At 32.4% G+C, this 19,483-nt stretch overlaps 1 protein-coding gene across 19 annotated transcripts in view; it reads left to right on the top strand.

Annotated features, from left to right (window-relative positions):
- Positions 1-19,483, top strand: part of BRINP3 (BMP/retinoic acid inducible neural specific 3) — a 400,301-nt gene that overhangs the window by 243,090 nt on the left and 137,728 nt on the right. For 13 of the 19 annotated variants that reach the window (XR_012428565.1, XR_012428566.1, XR_012428564.1 and 10 more), the window contains 2 exons: positions 9,284-9,389; positions 18,124-18,360. Coding sequence is in view for 16 of the 19 variants with exons in the window: in XM_074026365.1 (XP_073882466.1) it covers positions 9,284-9,389; positions 18,124-18,360 (343 nt within the window). In the remaining 3 variants the exon portion in view is untranslated. The remainder of the gene's footprint in view (positions 1-9,283; positions 9,390-18,123; positions 18,361-19,483) is intronic. The other 6 variants (XM_074026416.1, XM_074026397.1, XM_074026408.1 and 3 more) reach the window with 1 other exon arrangement.

Below are 19,483 nucleotides of genomic sequence, written 5' to 3'. Positions count from 1 at the left end.
ATGTTAAATTTATTTTAAGTCACTATATTAATGATGTAAAACACACTAAATATAATGCTTACTTTTGTGTTGATATGCAAGAAAACTTTGCATTTATTTATTTATTTATTTAATTTATTTTTATTTTTTATTTATTATTAATATTATACTTTAAGCTCTTGGGTACATGTGCATAACATGCAGGTTTGTTACATATGTATACTTGTGCCATGTTGCTGTGCTGCACCCATCAACTCGTCATTTACATCAGGTATAACTCCCAATGCAATCCCTCCCCCCTCCCCCGTCCCCATGATAGGCCCTGGTCTGTGATGTTCCCCTTCCTGAGTCCAAGTGATCTCATTGTTCAGTTCCCACCTATGAGTGAGAACATGCAGTGTTTGGTTTTCTGTTCTTGTGATAGTTTGCTAAGAATGATGGTTTCTAGCTGCATCCATGTCCCTACAAAGGACACAAACTCATCGTTTTTTATGGCTGCATAGTATTCCATGGTGTATATGTGCCACATTTTCTTAATCCAGTCTGTCACTGATGGACATTTGGGTTGATTCCAAGTCTTTGCTATTGTGAATAGTGCCGCAATAAACATACGTGTGCATGTGTCTTTATAGCAGCATGATTTATAATCCTTTGGGTATATACCCAGTAATGGGATGGCTGGGTCATATGGTACATCTAGTTCTAGATCCTTGAGGAATCGCCATACTGTTTTCCATAAATGTTGAACTAGTTTACAATCCCACCAACAGTGTAAAAGTGTTCCTATTGCTCCACATCCTCTCCAGCACCTGTTGTTTCCTGACTTTTTAATGATCGCCATTCTAACTGGTGTGAGATGGTATCTCATTGTGGTTTTGATTTGCATTTCTCTGATGGCCAGTGATGACGAGCATTTTTTCATGTGTCTGTTGGCTGTATGGATGTCTTCTTTTGAGAAATGTCTGTTCATATCCTTTGCCCACTTTTTGATGGGGTTGTTTGTTTTTTTTTTTTTGTAAATTTGTTTGAGTTCTTTGTAGGTTCTGGACATTAGCCCTTTGTCAGATGAGTAGATTGCAAAAATTTTCTCCCATTCTGTAGGTTGCCTGTTCACTCTGATGGTAGTTTCTTTTGCTGTGCAGAAGCTCTTTAGTTTAATTAGATCCCATTTGTCAATTTTGGCTTTTGCTGCCGTTGCTTTTGGTGTTTTAGACATGAAGTCTTTGCCCATGCCTATGTCCTGAATGGTACTACCTAGGTTTTCCTCTAGGGTTTTTATGGTATTAGGACTAACATTTAAGTCTCTAATCCATCTTGAATGAATTTTCGTATAAGGAGTAAGGAAAGGATCCAGTTTCAGCTTTCTACTTATGGCTAGCTAATTTTCCCAGCACCATTTATTAAATAGGGAATCCTTTCCCCATTTCTTGTTTCTCTCAGGTTTGTCAAAGATCAGATGGCTGTAGATGTGTTTGAGGACATGTAGCATTTTTATGTGAATTTTCACTTTTCCCACAAAATGTACTGTAAATACTAAAACAGTTGTGAAAATTAAGAAACATTTTGCTACTGAAATGTTTATTCTGAGATGAATGTTTTGTTTTTAATGCATCTTATAATTAATCATATGTTTGAAAATTCATTCTTTAATAAAATAAGCTTCAGAAATATTTCAACTGGGTAAAAAAGTGGGACTACGCTGAATTACAGTCTGATGTTAAATGCTTAATAGAATGTGGAAATAAGACTTAATGACTATCAGAGGAAAAATATTAAATGATAAAATTACCTTTAAACTCAATATTCACATTTGAAACAATATAAGGCACTATCTTCAGTTGAGAAATGAAGGGAAGTTATATATATTCTTATTTTTTAACATCAACATTTTATAAAGCATTTTGTTAATTTAATACCTTTAGCAATATGTAATGGTAAAAGATCTTATATGTGTGATGACAGAAAAGATTGTACTGTTTTAGGAAATAATAGAAACTAATCAACTCTTGTATTTTATTCTTCAGAATCCTAGTTGGAAGTAATATAAGAATATGCAGGATATTGTATTTCAAAGCATTAATAAATTAATGCTTAGAATAAAAGTTAATTTATTTGGTCTTCAATCAAAGTTATATTAACCAGTACATTCATAGCAATATTTTTTTGTTCATGAATGACCCAATATACTACACCATTGTAATTGACTTCTACATCAATCTAGACCAATTAAATTGTGTTTTATTGTAACTTTACTGCCAGAGAGAGAGAGAGAGAGAATTAATTACATTGATTAAGCCAAGCAAAGTTTCCAAAACTTGATAACTATAAAGCTTGGACAGCCAGTGTGATGCTTAGAATGGATATTTGATTTGTGAGTCAGGAGGTCTAAGTCCCAGTTCTAGCTCTCATTTCATGCACATGATCCTGAAGTAGCTTGATAGCATCCCTGGCTCCAGATACAGTATCTCTTTTATATAATGAGATGGTGAGACTAAATGATTTCAAAGTTCTGATAGCTGTAAAATTTTAGATATTTCAGCTCTTCTACATTCCCTTCAAGAGATTCCCAAAAACTTCAATAAATTTTATTTTGTAATAAATCTTTCTAACTAAAAATAAAATATTTATCTGCCAATTTAATCCAAAAATTTTTAATTTCTACCATGTGCCCAGCACTGTGTATAATTATGCATAGAAAGTTTATAGTTAATTAAGGGAGATAATACAAATAAATTAGTGCCCTGTAATTTTATGATTGGCATAATGAAACATAATGGAAACTTTGGGGTAAAATAAAATAAATTCAAGCTATCTTGGAAAATACCTTCAGGTTTTGTTGTTGTTGTTGCTGTTGTTGTTGTTGTTGTTGTTGTTGCTGTTGTTGTTGTTGTTGTTGTTGTTGTTGTTTGAGACGGAGTTTCACTCTTATTGCCCAGGCTGGAGTGCAATGGAGCGATCTCAGCTCACTGTAATCTCCACCTCCCAGGTTCAAGCAATTCTCCTGCCTCAGTCTCCAAAGTAGCTGGGATTACAGGTGCCCACCACCACACCTGTCTAATTTTTTTGTATTTTTATAGAGATGGAGTTTCACCGTGTTGGTCAGGATGGTCTCGAACTCCTGACAGCAGATGATACACCCTCCTTGGCCTCCCAAAGTGCTGGGATTACAGGCTTGAGCAACCGCACCCAGCCCCTCTTGAGAGTTTTAATACACAATTCTTCGTATATCTACTCCTCAGATAATTTTTAACTCTGGGGAAACAGTGTTTTTGCTTTTGTTTAAACAACTGTTTAAAACAAACTGTTTAAAACAAAAATAATTTTGCTTCAAACATTTTTTGCAAGTAAACCTATGGGGTCTTTTTCTGATACCCCTGTATTCACTAGGATTTGTGTTTTGAATATAAGCTATATAAATATATATATTTAACAAACGTTTGTGTTATTAAGTATAATGATTCATTTGCAAATACTCTAAAAAGTATTTCTATAGGCAAAGGACACCTGCACAGAAATTATCATAAGAATAATTGAATATTTAAAATAAACTGCTTATTTATTCATCCGTTTTATTGCTATTTAGAGGTGAACTTACAAGAAAAAAAATTTTTTTTTTCATACTAGGTAAATATATTGTTTGGAATAGTAGGTACTTATAAAATAAAAATGAAATATGGATATTAACCTGTTAGTTCCTGGTCGAAAGTTAATTTATCATCTGTATATCTTCAATTATAGAACAGTGGCAATTGTAGCCTTGAAATAAAACAAAATAAATATGAGACATACACTAAAATGATTAAAAATAGATTGTATTGGATTTTAAAATAAACTCATATTAGTAATTGAAAGAAGTAGTTTGTTTTTCATAATCTTTCACAGTATCAGATTTCAGCATTTTGTTTTTGCCAAACCATATTAGAATAATTGTACATTTGAAAGGATATAAGTATGAAAATCCAAACTTGAGTTTTAGTACATATGCATGGATGATTGCTTAAAACAGATAGGTAAGTAGATAGATGTCTAGATATCCATATATATGTAGATATAGATATAGATGTGGTACCTTCCTTGATATAATTCACAGGGAAAATTAATATTAACCAATTACTGTTAGCAAATGTTAGGGGTAAAATAAAATAACATTTATACAGCGAAGTACATAACGTGTTCAAATTTGAAAACATTTCAGCAACCATGGCCTAGACTAAAAAATAGGACATTATTAGATCATAAGTATTACTCCTAACGCCCTCTTACCATCATTCTTATATCCAAAGAGTGACCACCATCCTGTATTCTAACACTAAAAGTTTATTTTACCCAATTTTGGGCTATATATTAATGGAAGTTCAAAATTAGGCAAAATAAACTTCTAGTGTTAAAATATTGAAACATTTATATAATGTTCCTTCAACATTATGTTTGTGAGATTTGCTCATGTTCGGTATTCTATGGACAGTGTACATAAAAATTTATTCTTACTGTAGTACAGTATTCAAATCTTCTATTTACTTCCACATTGTATTACTGTTTGCCACTTGATGTGGTTTGGCTCTGTGCCTTCACCCAAATCTCATCTCAAAATGTAATCCTCACATCTTGAGGGAGGGACCGGTGGGAGGTGATTGGATCATGGGTGTGGTTTCCCCCAAACTGTTCTCCTGATAGTAAGTTCTCAGGAGAGCTGGTGGTTTTAAAAGTGTGTCACTTCCTCGCTGTCTTTTGCCTGCCACCATGTAAGACATATCTTGCTCCCCTTCACCTTCTGACTTCGGCCATGATCTTAAGTGTCTAAGGCCTCCCCAGCCATGTGGAAGTACAAGTCGATTAAACTTCTTTCCTTTATAAATTACCTAGTTTCTGGTAGTATCTTTATACCAGTATGAAAATGGACTAATACACTAATGTAATATGTTTCTGTTTGGAGTTACTAAGAATAATTGATACGAACCTCTTTGAAAGTGCCTTTTGTACATACATGTTCACATTTTTGTTGACTGTGTATCTAGCTCATATCATGTGCCTATGTCTATTACGTAGATACTTTCAAGGAATTTTCTAAAGTGATTGTACGAGTTTACACTCCCAGCAGAAGCATACAAGAATTCCAGTTTCTCCACTGTATTGTCACCACTTGGCATTGTCTGGCTTCTTATGCTTATAAGACTTTCTGGTGAATGGATAGTAGTTTCTATGTTTTAATTTCCAGCTCTTTGATAATAAAGTTGAAAACTATTTCAAAATGACTGGATGTTTACATATCTTTGTTATCAAGTGTGTTTTCAGTGTTGCTCTTGCCATATTATTATTAGTTTGTATAATTTATTTATATATTCTAGATATAAACCTTTTGCTGTATATATGAATTGCAACTATGTTAATCAATATTTTTAAAAACAAAGAAATTATGCAGTGAATAAATTTTAGTGCTAATTATGTAAGATTAAATCTTTATTTCTATTTTAAAAATAAGTATCAATTCTTATATTAAATGTTAAGATATCAGAAATTCAATATGAGTCTAATATAGTTAATATTCTCTAGTATAGTTTCTACCTTCTCAACCCAAAGTGTTTTGAATGATTAAAAAATAGAAACATTTATTTCTGGAAAAGGAGACAACTGAAGTGGACTGTATGATAGAGTATATCTAATGTGAATAGGGGCAAAACGTGTAAAAGGAAATAACTGGTATAGCAGTTTGTCAGGATGCAGGTATCAATAACAAATTTCACTACTCCCCCACCTCAACTCCTGTTATTTCAGACGTGCTTTTCTTGTTACAATATAGGATAGGTAAAATCTCCTCTTAAATATTAACATTCATTTTGTAGTTATCCAGATGAGATGTAGGTCTCTAGAAGAGAAAATTGATTTCAGATGGAAAGTCTTAGATTATGCCTCTTTGGGCCTAACTCGATTGTAAAACAGCTAATTGTACTTATCAGTACTCCAGTGTTTTATCTTCATAATCGATGGCTGATAAAATTACTCAGAAGTTACTTTGATATAACCTAATGTAACTAGGAAATAAATAAAATAATTCATGAGAAATACACTTTGAAAAGGTAAAGGCCATGATATTTGGGTGCTGCAAATAACGAATAGTCTTGAAGCGCAATTACTCTTAGTCTCAACCATTTTCATGTCTGGTAAAAGGCTAGGGGAATCATAAAAGTAGAAAAAAAATGACAGTTGCTCCTCTGGCTAAGTATTTTGTTTCATTGCTTAAATTTCCATCATGGGAATTTGTTACTTTTATTATTAAAAATGATGGGTTGGAACAAACAAGTAAACTGCTATTCTGTGTTTTGGCACAGTTAGCATCTCTGTAGTAAATTTATTTTTATTTTTTCTTTCCATTTTTATTTATTTTATTATTACTGTAAAAAATTAAATAAGTATGGGTACATTTACTAATGCTGGCATTGGTAAGGCATATGGAGTCCTTAAATGGAATACAATTTAAAGATAGATTTATTTCATATAAAGTGCTAGAGTTTGTAAAATTTTATATTAACCCAAATAGTGATCAGTGAATTCAGATGTGAAGGATAGAGAACAAAATAAAACTGTAAGTATGTTACGCTAAATTTATATGACGGCATATCATGAAAGATGAGAAAGTAGAGCAATATATAAAGATAGAGATATTCAAATATTCTCAAAATGTGTATCTATTATTTAATTGTCTCACATGTATTCTCAACAACAGAGTAGGTGAATATAAGAGACTCTCTGTAATGGGGTAATATTATTTACCTTCTTTCAAGGATGAAGTGTTAGAGGATTTTGCCTTCCCTTTTCCAAGATCACATATGTCAATGAGTATGAACTTAATGCCAATTTTACTTGGAAAACTTTATAAAAAAGGCAAGCATGGGTGTGTGTTTATATTTGTGTGATATGTGTTGGTTGGCAGTAGTGAAACCACATGATAGGAGAAAATGAAAATTTAAATTACCTTATACCCTAAGTATTATCTTTGATGCTTTTATTTTTCCCTTTGCCCTTAGGTTGTTACTAATTTATACTTAAATATTAATTATACATACATATATCAACACTATAAATTATTTCTCTAAACAAAATAAGTTCTATTCACTATCATCAGTGGGGAAGAGTAGCTGGAGAATAATTCAAAGTTTTTGTAGTGTTAAGGAAAAAGTAATTTTTTGCCCATGATAAACTACATTGTCAACTCTGGCTATGTACACATAGTTAATCTTGGTTACTCTGAAGAACTTATCATTTAGAAAATATAATAGAGTTATCATGACACAAACATGCACTCAATGCATTTGAGTTAATGTATCTGTATCCATCATTGATTATCGCCTCTAAGTTGATGACTTCCAAATTAGTAGTCCCATCGTTGACATAACTTCTAAGATATAAACCTGTGTTGCCACTCCTAGTAAATATTTTCACCAAAGAGAGTAAACATGTTCAAAACTGAGCTCCCTTAAATGCCCTCCACAGTGGGCTTCTTAGCTTCATATTTTTAATGTTATCACTAAAAATGGAAGCCTCAGTGGCCTTTCTCTGTACCAGTGAACATTTTCAGTGTTTCATAATGTCATTTCATAACCTTGTTATGTCTTGTTTTTTACAATTGAACTTCAGATAAAGTTTATTGTCACTATTTACTTTAGGCTTTCATCATCTTCATGATGGCCTTAATGTCTTTCCTGCTCCATAGTACGAAGTTTTTCCTTATGTTGCCTCCTCTTAATCAATACCTTTCTCTTAATCAATACCCCTGGGCTGATGCAAGAACTTAATATGTTCTATGGATATGTGAGTGAACAAAATAGACGAAATCTCCTGCACTTTTAGAATGTGGAGCTCTCATTCTAGTGAGAGGTGTCAACAGTAATCATAAAAAATGTAAATTGTACAGCATTTTGTGAGCTGATGTCTACTGTGAAAAAGGTAGAACAATGTAAGAAATAAAAAAGAAAATGTTGGAAGAGTTTGGGGTATACACTTTAAATAGGTTAGTCCAAGTAGTCCCAAGAGAATGAGATTTGAGCAAAAATTGGAAGGAAGTGAAGGATTAGCTAGAAAATAGTTTGAGGAAGAACATTCCAGGTACTAGAACAACAAGTCAAATACCCCAAGGCATCTGCATAATGTAATCAGTATGTATGTTTGAGATACAGCAAGGCAGAATAAATAAGAGAGGAGACAGATTTAGGGAGGTAACAGGGAGCTGGGTAATATGGTGTCTTCCTAGTCCTATAAAAGACTCTAAGTCATACCCTGAATAAGAATGGGAAACCATTAAATGATTGTAAACAGTGGAACGAAGTGATCTAAATTGTATTTTGCAAAGACCAGTCTGTTATTAATAAAGAATATCTTGTTGAAAATACAAAGGTTCTGACAATATTGTTCTGCTTTAAATAGTTTTAAATCTTCAGGATTAAATCTTCAGTATAAATTTTCAACCTCCTATAATTCATTAAATTTAGTCTCCTCATCTCCTCCTATCCCTCCCAAGACACCCATGAAAAAATCAGTCCACATATGAAAATACATATTTAAGTACTAAATCTGTGAACTGCAGACCAAAATTGGATGGAAATGGTAAAATAACACAGATAGAATCATCAAGGAATACTTTGTGTAAATGTTTGAACATGAGCTTAATTTTGAGGATAGATAAAACTGATTAGTCAAAGTTGAGAAAGGAGAAGTTTCTAATCCAAGTGGGGTGGGAGTGGAGGATGTTGTATGATCAAAGGCCTAGAATGAATGTCAAACTGAACAGGGAGATACTGGCATATTGGAAAGAACTGGGCCAGATGGAAGGCAGAGAGTTAAGAATTTCATGCCAACATAAAAATGGGAAAAATATAGATTTTTAGGTAAAAGAAAATAATAAAATCAGTTTTGAGAGCGTAGCCTGGCAGATGGCTCTGATCTATTGAGTAAAAACAAACACAAACAACTCTCATATGAGTCAGAACTTGGTCTCTTCCATAAGGAGTGGGCCTTTTTTATATCTTGGGTGAAATCAGTGACTTTATGAGTTGTGCTTTTGAACAAAGATGGCATGCATTATTTTCTTGGAATATTTATACCCAACCAAAGGAAAGAAATGAGTTAAAGACAAAGGGAGTTACTGCTTTGCGCTATGTTTAGGTGTGGGTATTGCTGGTGTGTATGAGGTCCTGGACTTTCGGTGATATTTACTGTCAAACATATAATATTAGTGTGTGACAACTACAATGAACCAAAAGGACATTGTAAAGTCTGATTTAGATAATAAAGTTGATGTTTTGTTTGCCAGGTAACAGAAACACGGACTGGTCCTCTTGGCTGCAGTAACTATGACAACCTAGATTCTGTCAGTTCTGTTCTGGTTCAGAGTCCTGAGAATAAGATTCAGTTGCAAGGTATGTAGGTAAAATTTCATTAATTCTCTACGAGCCTGGATAACAATTATCCAGTCATGATTTATTTTCCATTTTTTAAAATAAGCTACATATACGTACAGGCTATTAAAAACTCTCATTAAAGGCTGATGTCATAATTTAACTGATAAAATATGAAATTCTAGACCATATGAATAAAATATCAAAATTCTCTTTTCTTCTCAAATTAAGTAACATATAGCAATTGAAAATCTGTCCTAATAATATTTTTCTTACATATAGTAATCATTGTGTCATTATGTAGCAGTTTCTTCATATGCTTGCCTCAACTTTGACTTTTTACTTAAAGATTCCTGTGAAAGTTGTAACCATATTTATGCATGGTGTAAAATGAACTGTTGACATTTTATATTTAACCTAATGTGGCAGTCAAGACTGTATTTTTCTTCTGATAAATAGAAATGTACTTAAGGATATATTAACAAAATATTTACATTCATATGATTTCCATTTTAAAGTTAGATTTTATAAAAATAATTTGCTATTTTCTATGACTACATATTTTAGATATTCAATAGAGAGTATTTTATTCATAAACACTTTAAAAAATACAATAGGTATGCATACATGTTCATTCTTATAGGCAGGAACAGGTTATGAATACACACGTTTAAATACCTCTAGTTGAACAAGTTCAGAAAAGTCTTTGTGATGACACTTTTTGTCAGAATTAAGTTGACTGATCAAACAGGTAATTTTGAGTTGTTCTTCTCTAGTATGCATTTTTTCAATTGCATAAATTAGAGCTGAATATTTACATTATTCGGTTTTGCATAAAAATGCTTAAAAGTTTCAGAAATCCTACCACTTTTTCCCTTAACTTTGTAATTTTGAAAAATGTATCAGTGTCCCCGCATGTTGGCTTATGCCTGCAATCATAGCCCTTTGGGAGGCTGAGGCTGGACGATCACTTGAAGCCAGGAGTTCAAGACCAGCCTGGGCAACATAGTGAGACGTAAAAAAGAAAAATATTAGCTGGGAGTTGGTGTTGCAGGCCTGCAGTCCCAGCTACTCAGGAGGCTGAGGCAGGAGGATTGCTGCACCTGCGTTCAAGGTTGCAGTGAGTTATGACCATACCACCGTACTCCACGGCCACTCCAGCCTGGATAGACATCACTTTCCATGCTGCACATCACAGTCCAGACACTACACATCATGTTACTCCAGCCTGGGTGACACTGAGACCCTGTCTCTAAAACATTTAAAAAATAATAATTAATTAAAAGAAAAATGTAACAGCATTTAATTGTTTAAATTTATCCTAAATAGTGAATGAATGCCTTTTATTTTGAGTTGTATTAAAAGCACTTGGCCGGGCGTGGTGGCTCAAGCCTGTAATCCCAGCACTTTGGGAGGCCGAGACGGGCGGATCACAAGGTCAGGAGATCGAGACCATCCTGGCTAATCCGGTGAAACCCCGTCTCTACTAAAAAATACAAAAAACTAGCCGGGCGAGGTGGCGGGCGCCTGTAGTCCCAGCTACTCAGGAGGCTGAGGCAGGAGAATGGCGTGAACCCGGGAGGCGGAGCTTGCAGTGAGCTGAGATCCGGCCACTGCACTCCAGCCTGGGCGACAGAGTGAGACTCCGTCTCAAAATAAATAAATAAATAAATAAATAAATAAATAAATAAATAAAAGCACAAAGTTCTTAAATACTTTAACAATTTGAATGTTACTCAATTTATCAATATCAATTATAGATTTACATTTATTAAAACATTTTCTCTAATTTAAATAAAAACGTTGTCCATCAATATTTCCTGCAATTCTCTACTGCTTACTCCTTTTTAATATATGGATTAAGTTTCTATCAGAATATGAATTACAATAAAAATGACAACCCATTTATAACAATTAGTATGACTACTTCAATCAGTTTGTTATAAAAATTGTTTATTAACAAGATTTGTTGATTTTTGTCTGAATTACTGTGTTCAGTTTTCAAAATATTAAATTGTTTTTTAAACCCCTCAGTCCCCTCTCTAGAAAAATAATTAGCACAAGGAATAAATGAAGCAACATTTCTCTTTTGTATAATTATTATTTCTATTATCTTCAACTAATGTGAGTAACTCAGAAACCTCCATCTCTTTCACTTTTTTTTTCTGTTTTCCATGTCTATATTTTTAATTGTCTATTACAACTTTATTTATACACCTATGAGTACAAAGTCCTTTCTGAAAATAATTTTAGGAAGTCAATTTCAAGACCCTCAGTATTTCATGCACTCTTTCTTAAATTTAATTGTTATTTACAATCCAAGTATAATGTTGACTCATCTTTTAAAACTCTCCTTTGTACTAGCCCTCATCTACCTTGTAAACTAATGTGAACAATTTGTTAACTCCGGATCAACGTAACCATGGTGCATTCCTTTGAAGGGTATAGATATTTCTGTGTCACCATATATGGCAATTGAAAACACTAGTATCACTGAAGAATATTTTATTAAGGTAGCAACAGAGATCTGCATGTCTTTTGGAGTTAGCTAGTTAGATATTTGGTCTGATAAATGGATGGATATAGATACAGATGATAAATAGATATAGATAGTTGCTTGTGTGTTGTGTTTTGCTTCTAAGTACAAGATGAAGTTTTAGAATCAGAGTGTTTGTCCCATTTTGGAATCTTCTGAATTTAGATACATTATTGAAAGAATCCTGAAATTATCACAGTTTTTTAATAAAGACCTTCTTCTGAAACTCTCCTCTTTCAGTAGAAAAAGAATTGTTCCTGAAGTGGAATTGTATCTAAGCAAAGCAAATAAAGCACCAATAATTGTTGAAGTCAACTGGATTAGACAACGAATGCAGAACAGAACGCTATGATTTAACGATCAGTATATGAATCAGTATTTTTTAAAAAATTAGAGATATAAAAGATGGACTTTGAGATCTCATTTTGCTGATAAGATTACAGAGCAGGCGTTTTTCAAAAATTTAAAAAGCCATAGCTACAACTTCAATTTAGTGATGAAAATATATTTAAGGTAGATAATAAAAAGTAGTTATAAGAAAATATTGGCAAATACATATTGAAATATATTTTGAAATTTCTAATATTGAAAATTTTCAACTGCTTATGAGAATAACACATCAAACAAGGTGCCTCTGAGTGAAAATGTAACCAGAATAAATAAAAGTCATTTATTAAATTTTGGTAGTAATTTTTTGGTAAAATTTCCAGACCTTGAGAAAATGAATAATTTATAGAACTGAATTACAAACACTTTTCCAAATTGGTTAGTTCCCAATATTTTATTTAAATGAATTTGACAGGACTAGGCTATTTTCAGGTGAATGATTAAATGTAATTTTTAATGATGGTTCGTAAGTGTTTTGGCTTATAATAAAAATTGAATGATGCTGCTTCATAAAACTCTTTTTGTTAATATTTGTTAATTTATTGAAACACATTTTCTCAGTGCTTACATACATAAAAAATGAAGACGGATAATCATTTACACTGAGGGAAGGGTCACTCTAGCCAAAAAGTGTATAAACCAATCAACAAAAGTCCTATTTAGTCATTCAAGTCATGTATTTTCAAAAAACTGATTATATTTGCTTTAAAAAAATATTTCTTCATGCTTATAATAAGTGTACTTCTATTGAATTGCATATTACATATGATAGTTATAATAATGTCAGAAATATTTTTAAAATTTTCATTATCAAGAAATTATATATAGCATACATTATACTATATGATATTTCATATTTAAATTTTCAGTAAATATGTATACATATATACATTTCAAGCTATTTACTTTTATAAAAGATAAGAATGACTATGATTAAGAAAAGACATTGATTAATGAAATTTATTATATTTGAATAAAAATATTTAGGGATAATAGAATGAAATAATGACTTGAAGGAGGAAAGAGATGTGTGTGTGTGTGCATGTGTGTGTGTGTGAGTGTGTGAATAATTTTATTTCAGGAACAATTCTTTTTCCACTTGAAGAGCAGATGTATGAAAAAGATCATTACTAAAATGCTCATAATTCACACAAACATATGTCTATACACACACTATACATACATATATACAAATTTTATTTTTATATTTGTATATCTTGTGCAAATGTTATTTTTAAAATATGTATTAGTTACCAAATCAACAGGAATTATATTTCATTTGTACATATATACAGTGTAATATTTTTGTTGTAAAATATACATATTAATAATATCACAGAGTTTACCAACTTTGAGCCTCTTTTATGTATGATGAAAATTTTAAACAAGAGCTTACTCATGTCCAAAGTAGTGTTTATGTTTTCAAAACTATTTAAGGTAGTTCATGAGCAAAATAGCATTGAAGAACATTGACTAGCCGGTCACTTTTACTTAGCTGTTTGTCTTGCCATAACATATGCTGATATGCTGTAAATTAATTTATAATTTTTTATGTTCCTCATCGATTTTCTAATATTGTTTTATATTTGTTTAACAAATATCATTTATTTCCTTTCTTTCCTCTCATTCTGGGTTATAATTAAATGTGGTTTAGGTCTTTCCATCATAACACAAATCTTTTATGCTATTTTCTGTATTTTATATCTTTTTGCCCTTTTATTCCTTTTAAACATATTCTTCTGACATATTTCAGTTCACGAATTATCTCTTAAATGTCTATGCTGCTGTTAAAGCTATCCATTGGTTCTTAATTTCAAATTATGCATTTTTATTTGTAAAATAGCCACTTGATTTTTCTTTATAATTTCTGGTTCCTTGCCATATTGTCTGTTTTGTTATTAAATTTTTGATCATGTGATTGAAATTAATTTATCATTCTTGTTTGATAACCTCTATACCATCCCATGTCTTTTTATATGTTCATCATATTTTATTGAATTCTGTTGTGCATGAAAGCTTATACAAATATCTTAAAATTATTGATGGTGCATTTTCTTCAGAGAAGATTTAGTTTTGTTTCAATGCTATTTTAATTCATTTTGAAATATGCCAATTGGAACTATACTTCAGATCTGGTGAAAGCTAACGTGTGTGTGTGTGTGTGTGTGTGTTTCGTTTTGTTTTTCTTTACTCTTTGGTTATGTAGCTCATCTAGTAACTAAATCCTGATGAAGTTACTGTCTCTGTCATTGTTGGTATAAATGTCAATTTGTACTTTGTTCTGGGCAGAACTCTAATGGAAAAGATATGCCCAATATATTAGTCTGTTCTTATGTTGCTAATAAAGATGTACTTGAGACTGGGCAATTTATAAAGAAAAGAGGTTTAATTGACTCACAGTTCCACATAGCCAAGGAGGCCTCACAATCAAGACAGAGGCAAGGAGCAGCAAAGTCACATCTTTTATGGTGGCAGGCAAGAGAGGGTGTGTGCAGGGGAGGCCCCATTTATAAAACCATCAGATCTTCTGAGACTTACTAACTATCATGCGGAAACCTTCCTTCATGATTCTGTTACCTCCCACTGGGTCCCTCCCGCGACACGTGGGGATTATTGCAATTCAAGGTGAGATTTTGTTGGGGACACAGAGCCAAACCATATAACCCAATATTGGGCTCACTCTGCCTGCGGAATTTCCTTCTTTCCAGGTTAACCCCAGAAATTCTCACTTCGTTTTTGTCCTTGTTATCTCTTCAGACAGATTATTTTTAATACTTTACCTAGATTTCCTAGTTGGCTCTAGTGAGAAGGTGGGTTGAAAACAAACTAGTCTTTTCACACCGGAAACATTCATATTTTTACTCTGTGGTTTTCAGCTTGTAGCAGTTGCCCTCACATCCTGGCTTTTACAGGAATCCCATAGGTTCAAAACGAAGCTTTGTTAAGCATTGTTACAGCACCAGGTGGACCTGCTCTAAGTATAGTGCTGTCAGTATTCCTGCTTTCTTGTTTCTGTACATTACAGAAAAAAAAAAAAAAAGAAAATTTCGTGGCCAGCCCTGAACCACTCTTGAGTTGTTTGTCAGAGCAGGCCAAGCTATCTCTCTAGGAACCAACTAGTTCATATTGGTGGTCTGGTCATAAAATTCAAGTGTTCTGAGCTATGCATCCTTAAGCCTCTTTTCTCAAAACTCTTTGATTTTAGAATGGTTTTTCAGAATATGAGTTTCCTTCTTTTAGCAGTGTATATATGTATCATCATAGCAGGAATATTTGTGTTTCTAAAATGGAACTCACTATTTCTTGCCACCAATCTTTCCTCCTCAAATTACATCTCCTGCATTCTGTATTTCTCCAAAAGCACTACCATCTTACATACTCAAAGTTGTAATGCAAAGATGTGCTTTATGACTATGAAAATGGTACATGAATTCTTTGATTTTTTGTGTGTGCAATGAAGATTAAAATAGATCAGTAGTTTACAAGTTTGTAGTCCACATTCAATTACTGTTACCTTAGGTCTTTTAATAAATATATACTGATTCCTGAGTTCCTTGAGCAAAGACTCTGAATTATTCAAATTGTTTTTAGCACTTAAAATTTTCAGAAAAATAAATCACCAGGTGTATCTAAAATGTGCAGTAATTTGGTAAACCATAAGACTAGACAATTAAGAAAATTTCTGATTGTGTCATTTTATGCCTCTTAAGTATTTTAACACTTTTCATTTGCCTTAGATCAAATAAAGTACTATTTAGCAGATTCTCATTATTCCTCTATCCTTAATTGCTTTCCCTAGCTTTGATATTTTCAATCTTCTTAAAGATATTAAATCTAGTCCGGGCGCCATGGCTCAAGCCTGTAATGCCAGCACTTTGGGAGGCCGAGATGGGTGGATCACAAGGTCAGGAGATCGAGACCATCCTGGCTAACACGGTGAAACCCCATCTCTACTAAAAAATACAAAAAACTAGCCAGGCGAAGTGGCGGGTGCCTGTAGTCCCAGCTACTCGGGAGGCTGAGGCAGGAAAATGGCGTAAACCCGGGAGGCGGAGCTTGCAGTGAACTGAGATCAGGCCACTGCACTCCAGCCTGGGCGACAGAGCGAGACTCCGTCTCAAAATATATATATATATATAAAATCTAATCTTAAAAATTAGTCAACTCTAGTATATTTCTTTGCCTTCTACCTCCAAATAAGTACCACTCTTAGTATCCCACATGGTAAAATTAATTTAAATCTAAATGAATTAATTCTGTATTCCCTGATATAGGAATCCCAAATCCCAAAAACATGACTCCCATATATGTGCGTAAGCACCTCTTTCATTGTATTCTTATAAACCATGTGCAACGAAACAATATTACTACTTTCATTTCCAAAATATATTAATATATACCCCAGCTTTTTATCTGTGTATGATATTTTTAATGTATCACTCTTCACCACAATCACTCAATATTGAAAACTCTACATCTGTCAAATAGTGTTCAATGCCTAACTTTTTAATAAAAAGTTTTCTTACTTTTTTGAACTTAATATAATTGCTTAGCCAATTACATTAATTGAATCACATGTATCTTATATAGTTGAATCTTTTTTTAATTTTTCTTAAATATACTGCAAATATCTCTGTGACAAATAAATTTCTCGGTCATCTTCACTTTTGTATCTTACCTGGAAATTTTCTTCAAAACGAGAGTGTTCAATAAATATTTATTCCAGGTGAAATGAAAATTAATACAAAATCGAATATAGAAGTTCTAAGAGTACTTTTTCCAACAATTTGCAAAAGGAATTTTGCAATTTGTCAAGATATTTGTAAATTAAATTTTTTGCTAAATGTTAATCTATGATTTTTATTAAATCAACCTCTAAGATAATAGTCAAGGGTCAAAATTGATTTATTTTGTTAAACAGAAAACATGTAAAGCCATAAAAGTTCAATTTCTGGTAAGTAACAATTTGCTATTATCAGATTTTTCCTTAGCTTTGTATTTATTTTTACCTGCTTATTTGTTTAAATATTTAGTATTTAAATTTTCTTAAGTAGCCAGAAATAATGAAAAACTACCTTTTTGAAATACCATAATAAATGTTACACCCTGAGAAAACCCAAAATCTTAATTTTATAATATTTTGGAAAGTTTTTTAAGAGATAGCAACTTTACTAAACATATTTCTAGCAAACTAACGAGCTATGCCACTAGGGCTGTCTATACATGGCAAACAAATAAACTGTGAAATAACTAAATCAGTCCATCTGACTCCTGTAGTCATTTTTAGTACTCATTCTTGGAAAACAGAATTATATAATTTATATGTTGCTAATGGCATGAGATAAGCCTTACCATCAACATTCAATATGTATTTTACCAATGGCACAACCCATTATGTGATATTTACATTGATGTGGGCTGATAGTCTAGTGCAAGCAAAATGAAAATATTTAAAACAATTTCAAATCAACTGGTAGAAAATAAATGCATACGTGCATTTTCAAAGGTTTAGAAAGATAGGCTCCATCTATATTATGTAAAAATAACCAAATATTGTGATAAATTACATCAAATAGTCTGAGTTTTCAGTCATCTCCATGATTAGTCATCTCTATTTCAGAAGTTTCATTATTCATGCAGTCAGAATATGTTGGAAGAGTTATAAATATTTGCAGTATATAGACTCAGATATTTTTCTGATAGTTTAAAAACACATAATTCAAAATTTAATATACTAAATTATCTACTGTTTTGATTGACTATTATAAGTAAGTATTTTAATTTTTTCTTTAACTGAGTAAATTTGTTTGATTTCTTTGTTTGTTCTTCAAGGGCTTCAAGTGCTTCTCCCAGACTATCTTCAGGAACGTTTTGTACAAGCAGCTTTGAGCTACATTGCTTGCAATTCAGAGGGAGAGTTTATCTGCAAGGAAAATGACTGCTGGTGTCACTGTGGTCCCAAATTTCCAGAATGCAACTGCCCCTCCATGGATATTCAAGCCATGGAAGAGAATCTTCTTCGAATAACTGAAACCTGGAAAGCCTACAACAGTGACTTTGAGGAATCAGGTAAGACATGTATTTTAACACTTTTAAATATTGACAAAAATATATTGAAATGGCTAATTTGTCATTTTGCCACAAACTATTACATAGTTGGAAAGATTTTCACTTTTTTATTCTTTCAAATGGTCATTTTCATTGCTTTTATATACTGGTTACCAACCGGTGCTTTGTGTATCGCTACGTACTATTGGCATTAGAGTTTAGCCTGATTCTAAGTTGATGTATTAGTGACTTAATAAATAAAGTTCTTGCTTTTCTCAGTACAAGAATTTTTAAGTTATCGTCTGATACCTCTGGGGTCTTTCACTACTTTTCTAGTGGCTGCTGTTTCTCTTGTGCAGCAAAATGAAGACAACGTTTGTTCCATACCTTCTTCAACATAATTCTCATTAGTACTTATTTTCACTTTACTTATTTTTATAATGAAATTATCTAAATTTTAATTTTATAGTGTTGTGTGAGTTGTGTTATGATTGTTTTATTTTTACTTAGTTAAAGCATACATATAAAATTTACTATCTTTACCATTTTAAACACACATAATAAGTACATTTATATTCTTTTTTTCCCCCTTCATTTTCTCCCAACCCCCACTACCCTTCCTGGCCTCTGGAAACCACCATTCTACTCTCTATCTTCACGAAATCTACTTTGTTTAGCTTCCACATATCAGTGGGAACATGTGGGTTAGAACATTTGCCTTTCTGTGATTGACTTATTTCACTTAATATAAAGGCCTCTTGTTCCATCCATGTTGTTGCAAATGACAAGATTTCATTCTATTTTATGGTTGAATAATATTCCATTGTGTATATGTACCACATTCTCTTAATCTGTTCATCCACTGACGGGCAGTTAAATTGAATCCGTATTTTGGTTATTGGGAATAGTACTGCAATAAATAAGGGAGTGCAGCTATATGTTCAATATTCTGATTTCCTGTATTTTGGATATATATTCAATAGTAAGATTAATAATATGGTAGTTCTACCTTAGGTTTTTGAGCAAACTCCATAGAGTTGTCCTTAGTGGCTCTACTAATTTATATTTCTACCAATAGTGCAGGAGGGTTCCCCTTTCTCTACATCCTCACCAGCACCTGTTTTTGTCTGTCTTTTAATACAGC

Source organism: Macaca fascicularis, chromosome 1 (assembly GCF_037993035.2).
Source record: "Macaca fascicularis isolate 582-1 chromosome 1, T2T-MFA8v1.1".
Taxonomy (NCBI): domain Eukaryota; kingdom Metazoa; phylum Chordata; class Mammalia; order Primates; family Cercopithecidae; genus Macaca; species Macaca fascicularis.
This window is presented reverse-complemented; position numbering and strand designations above follow the sequence as displayed.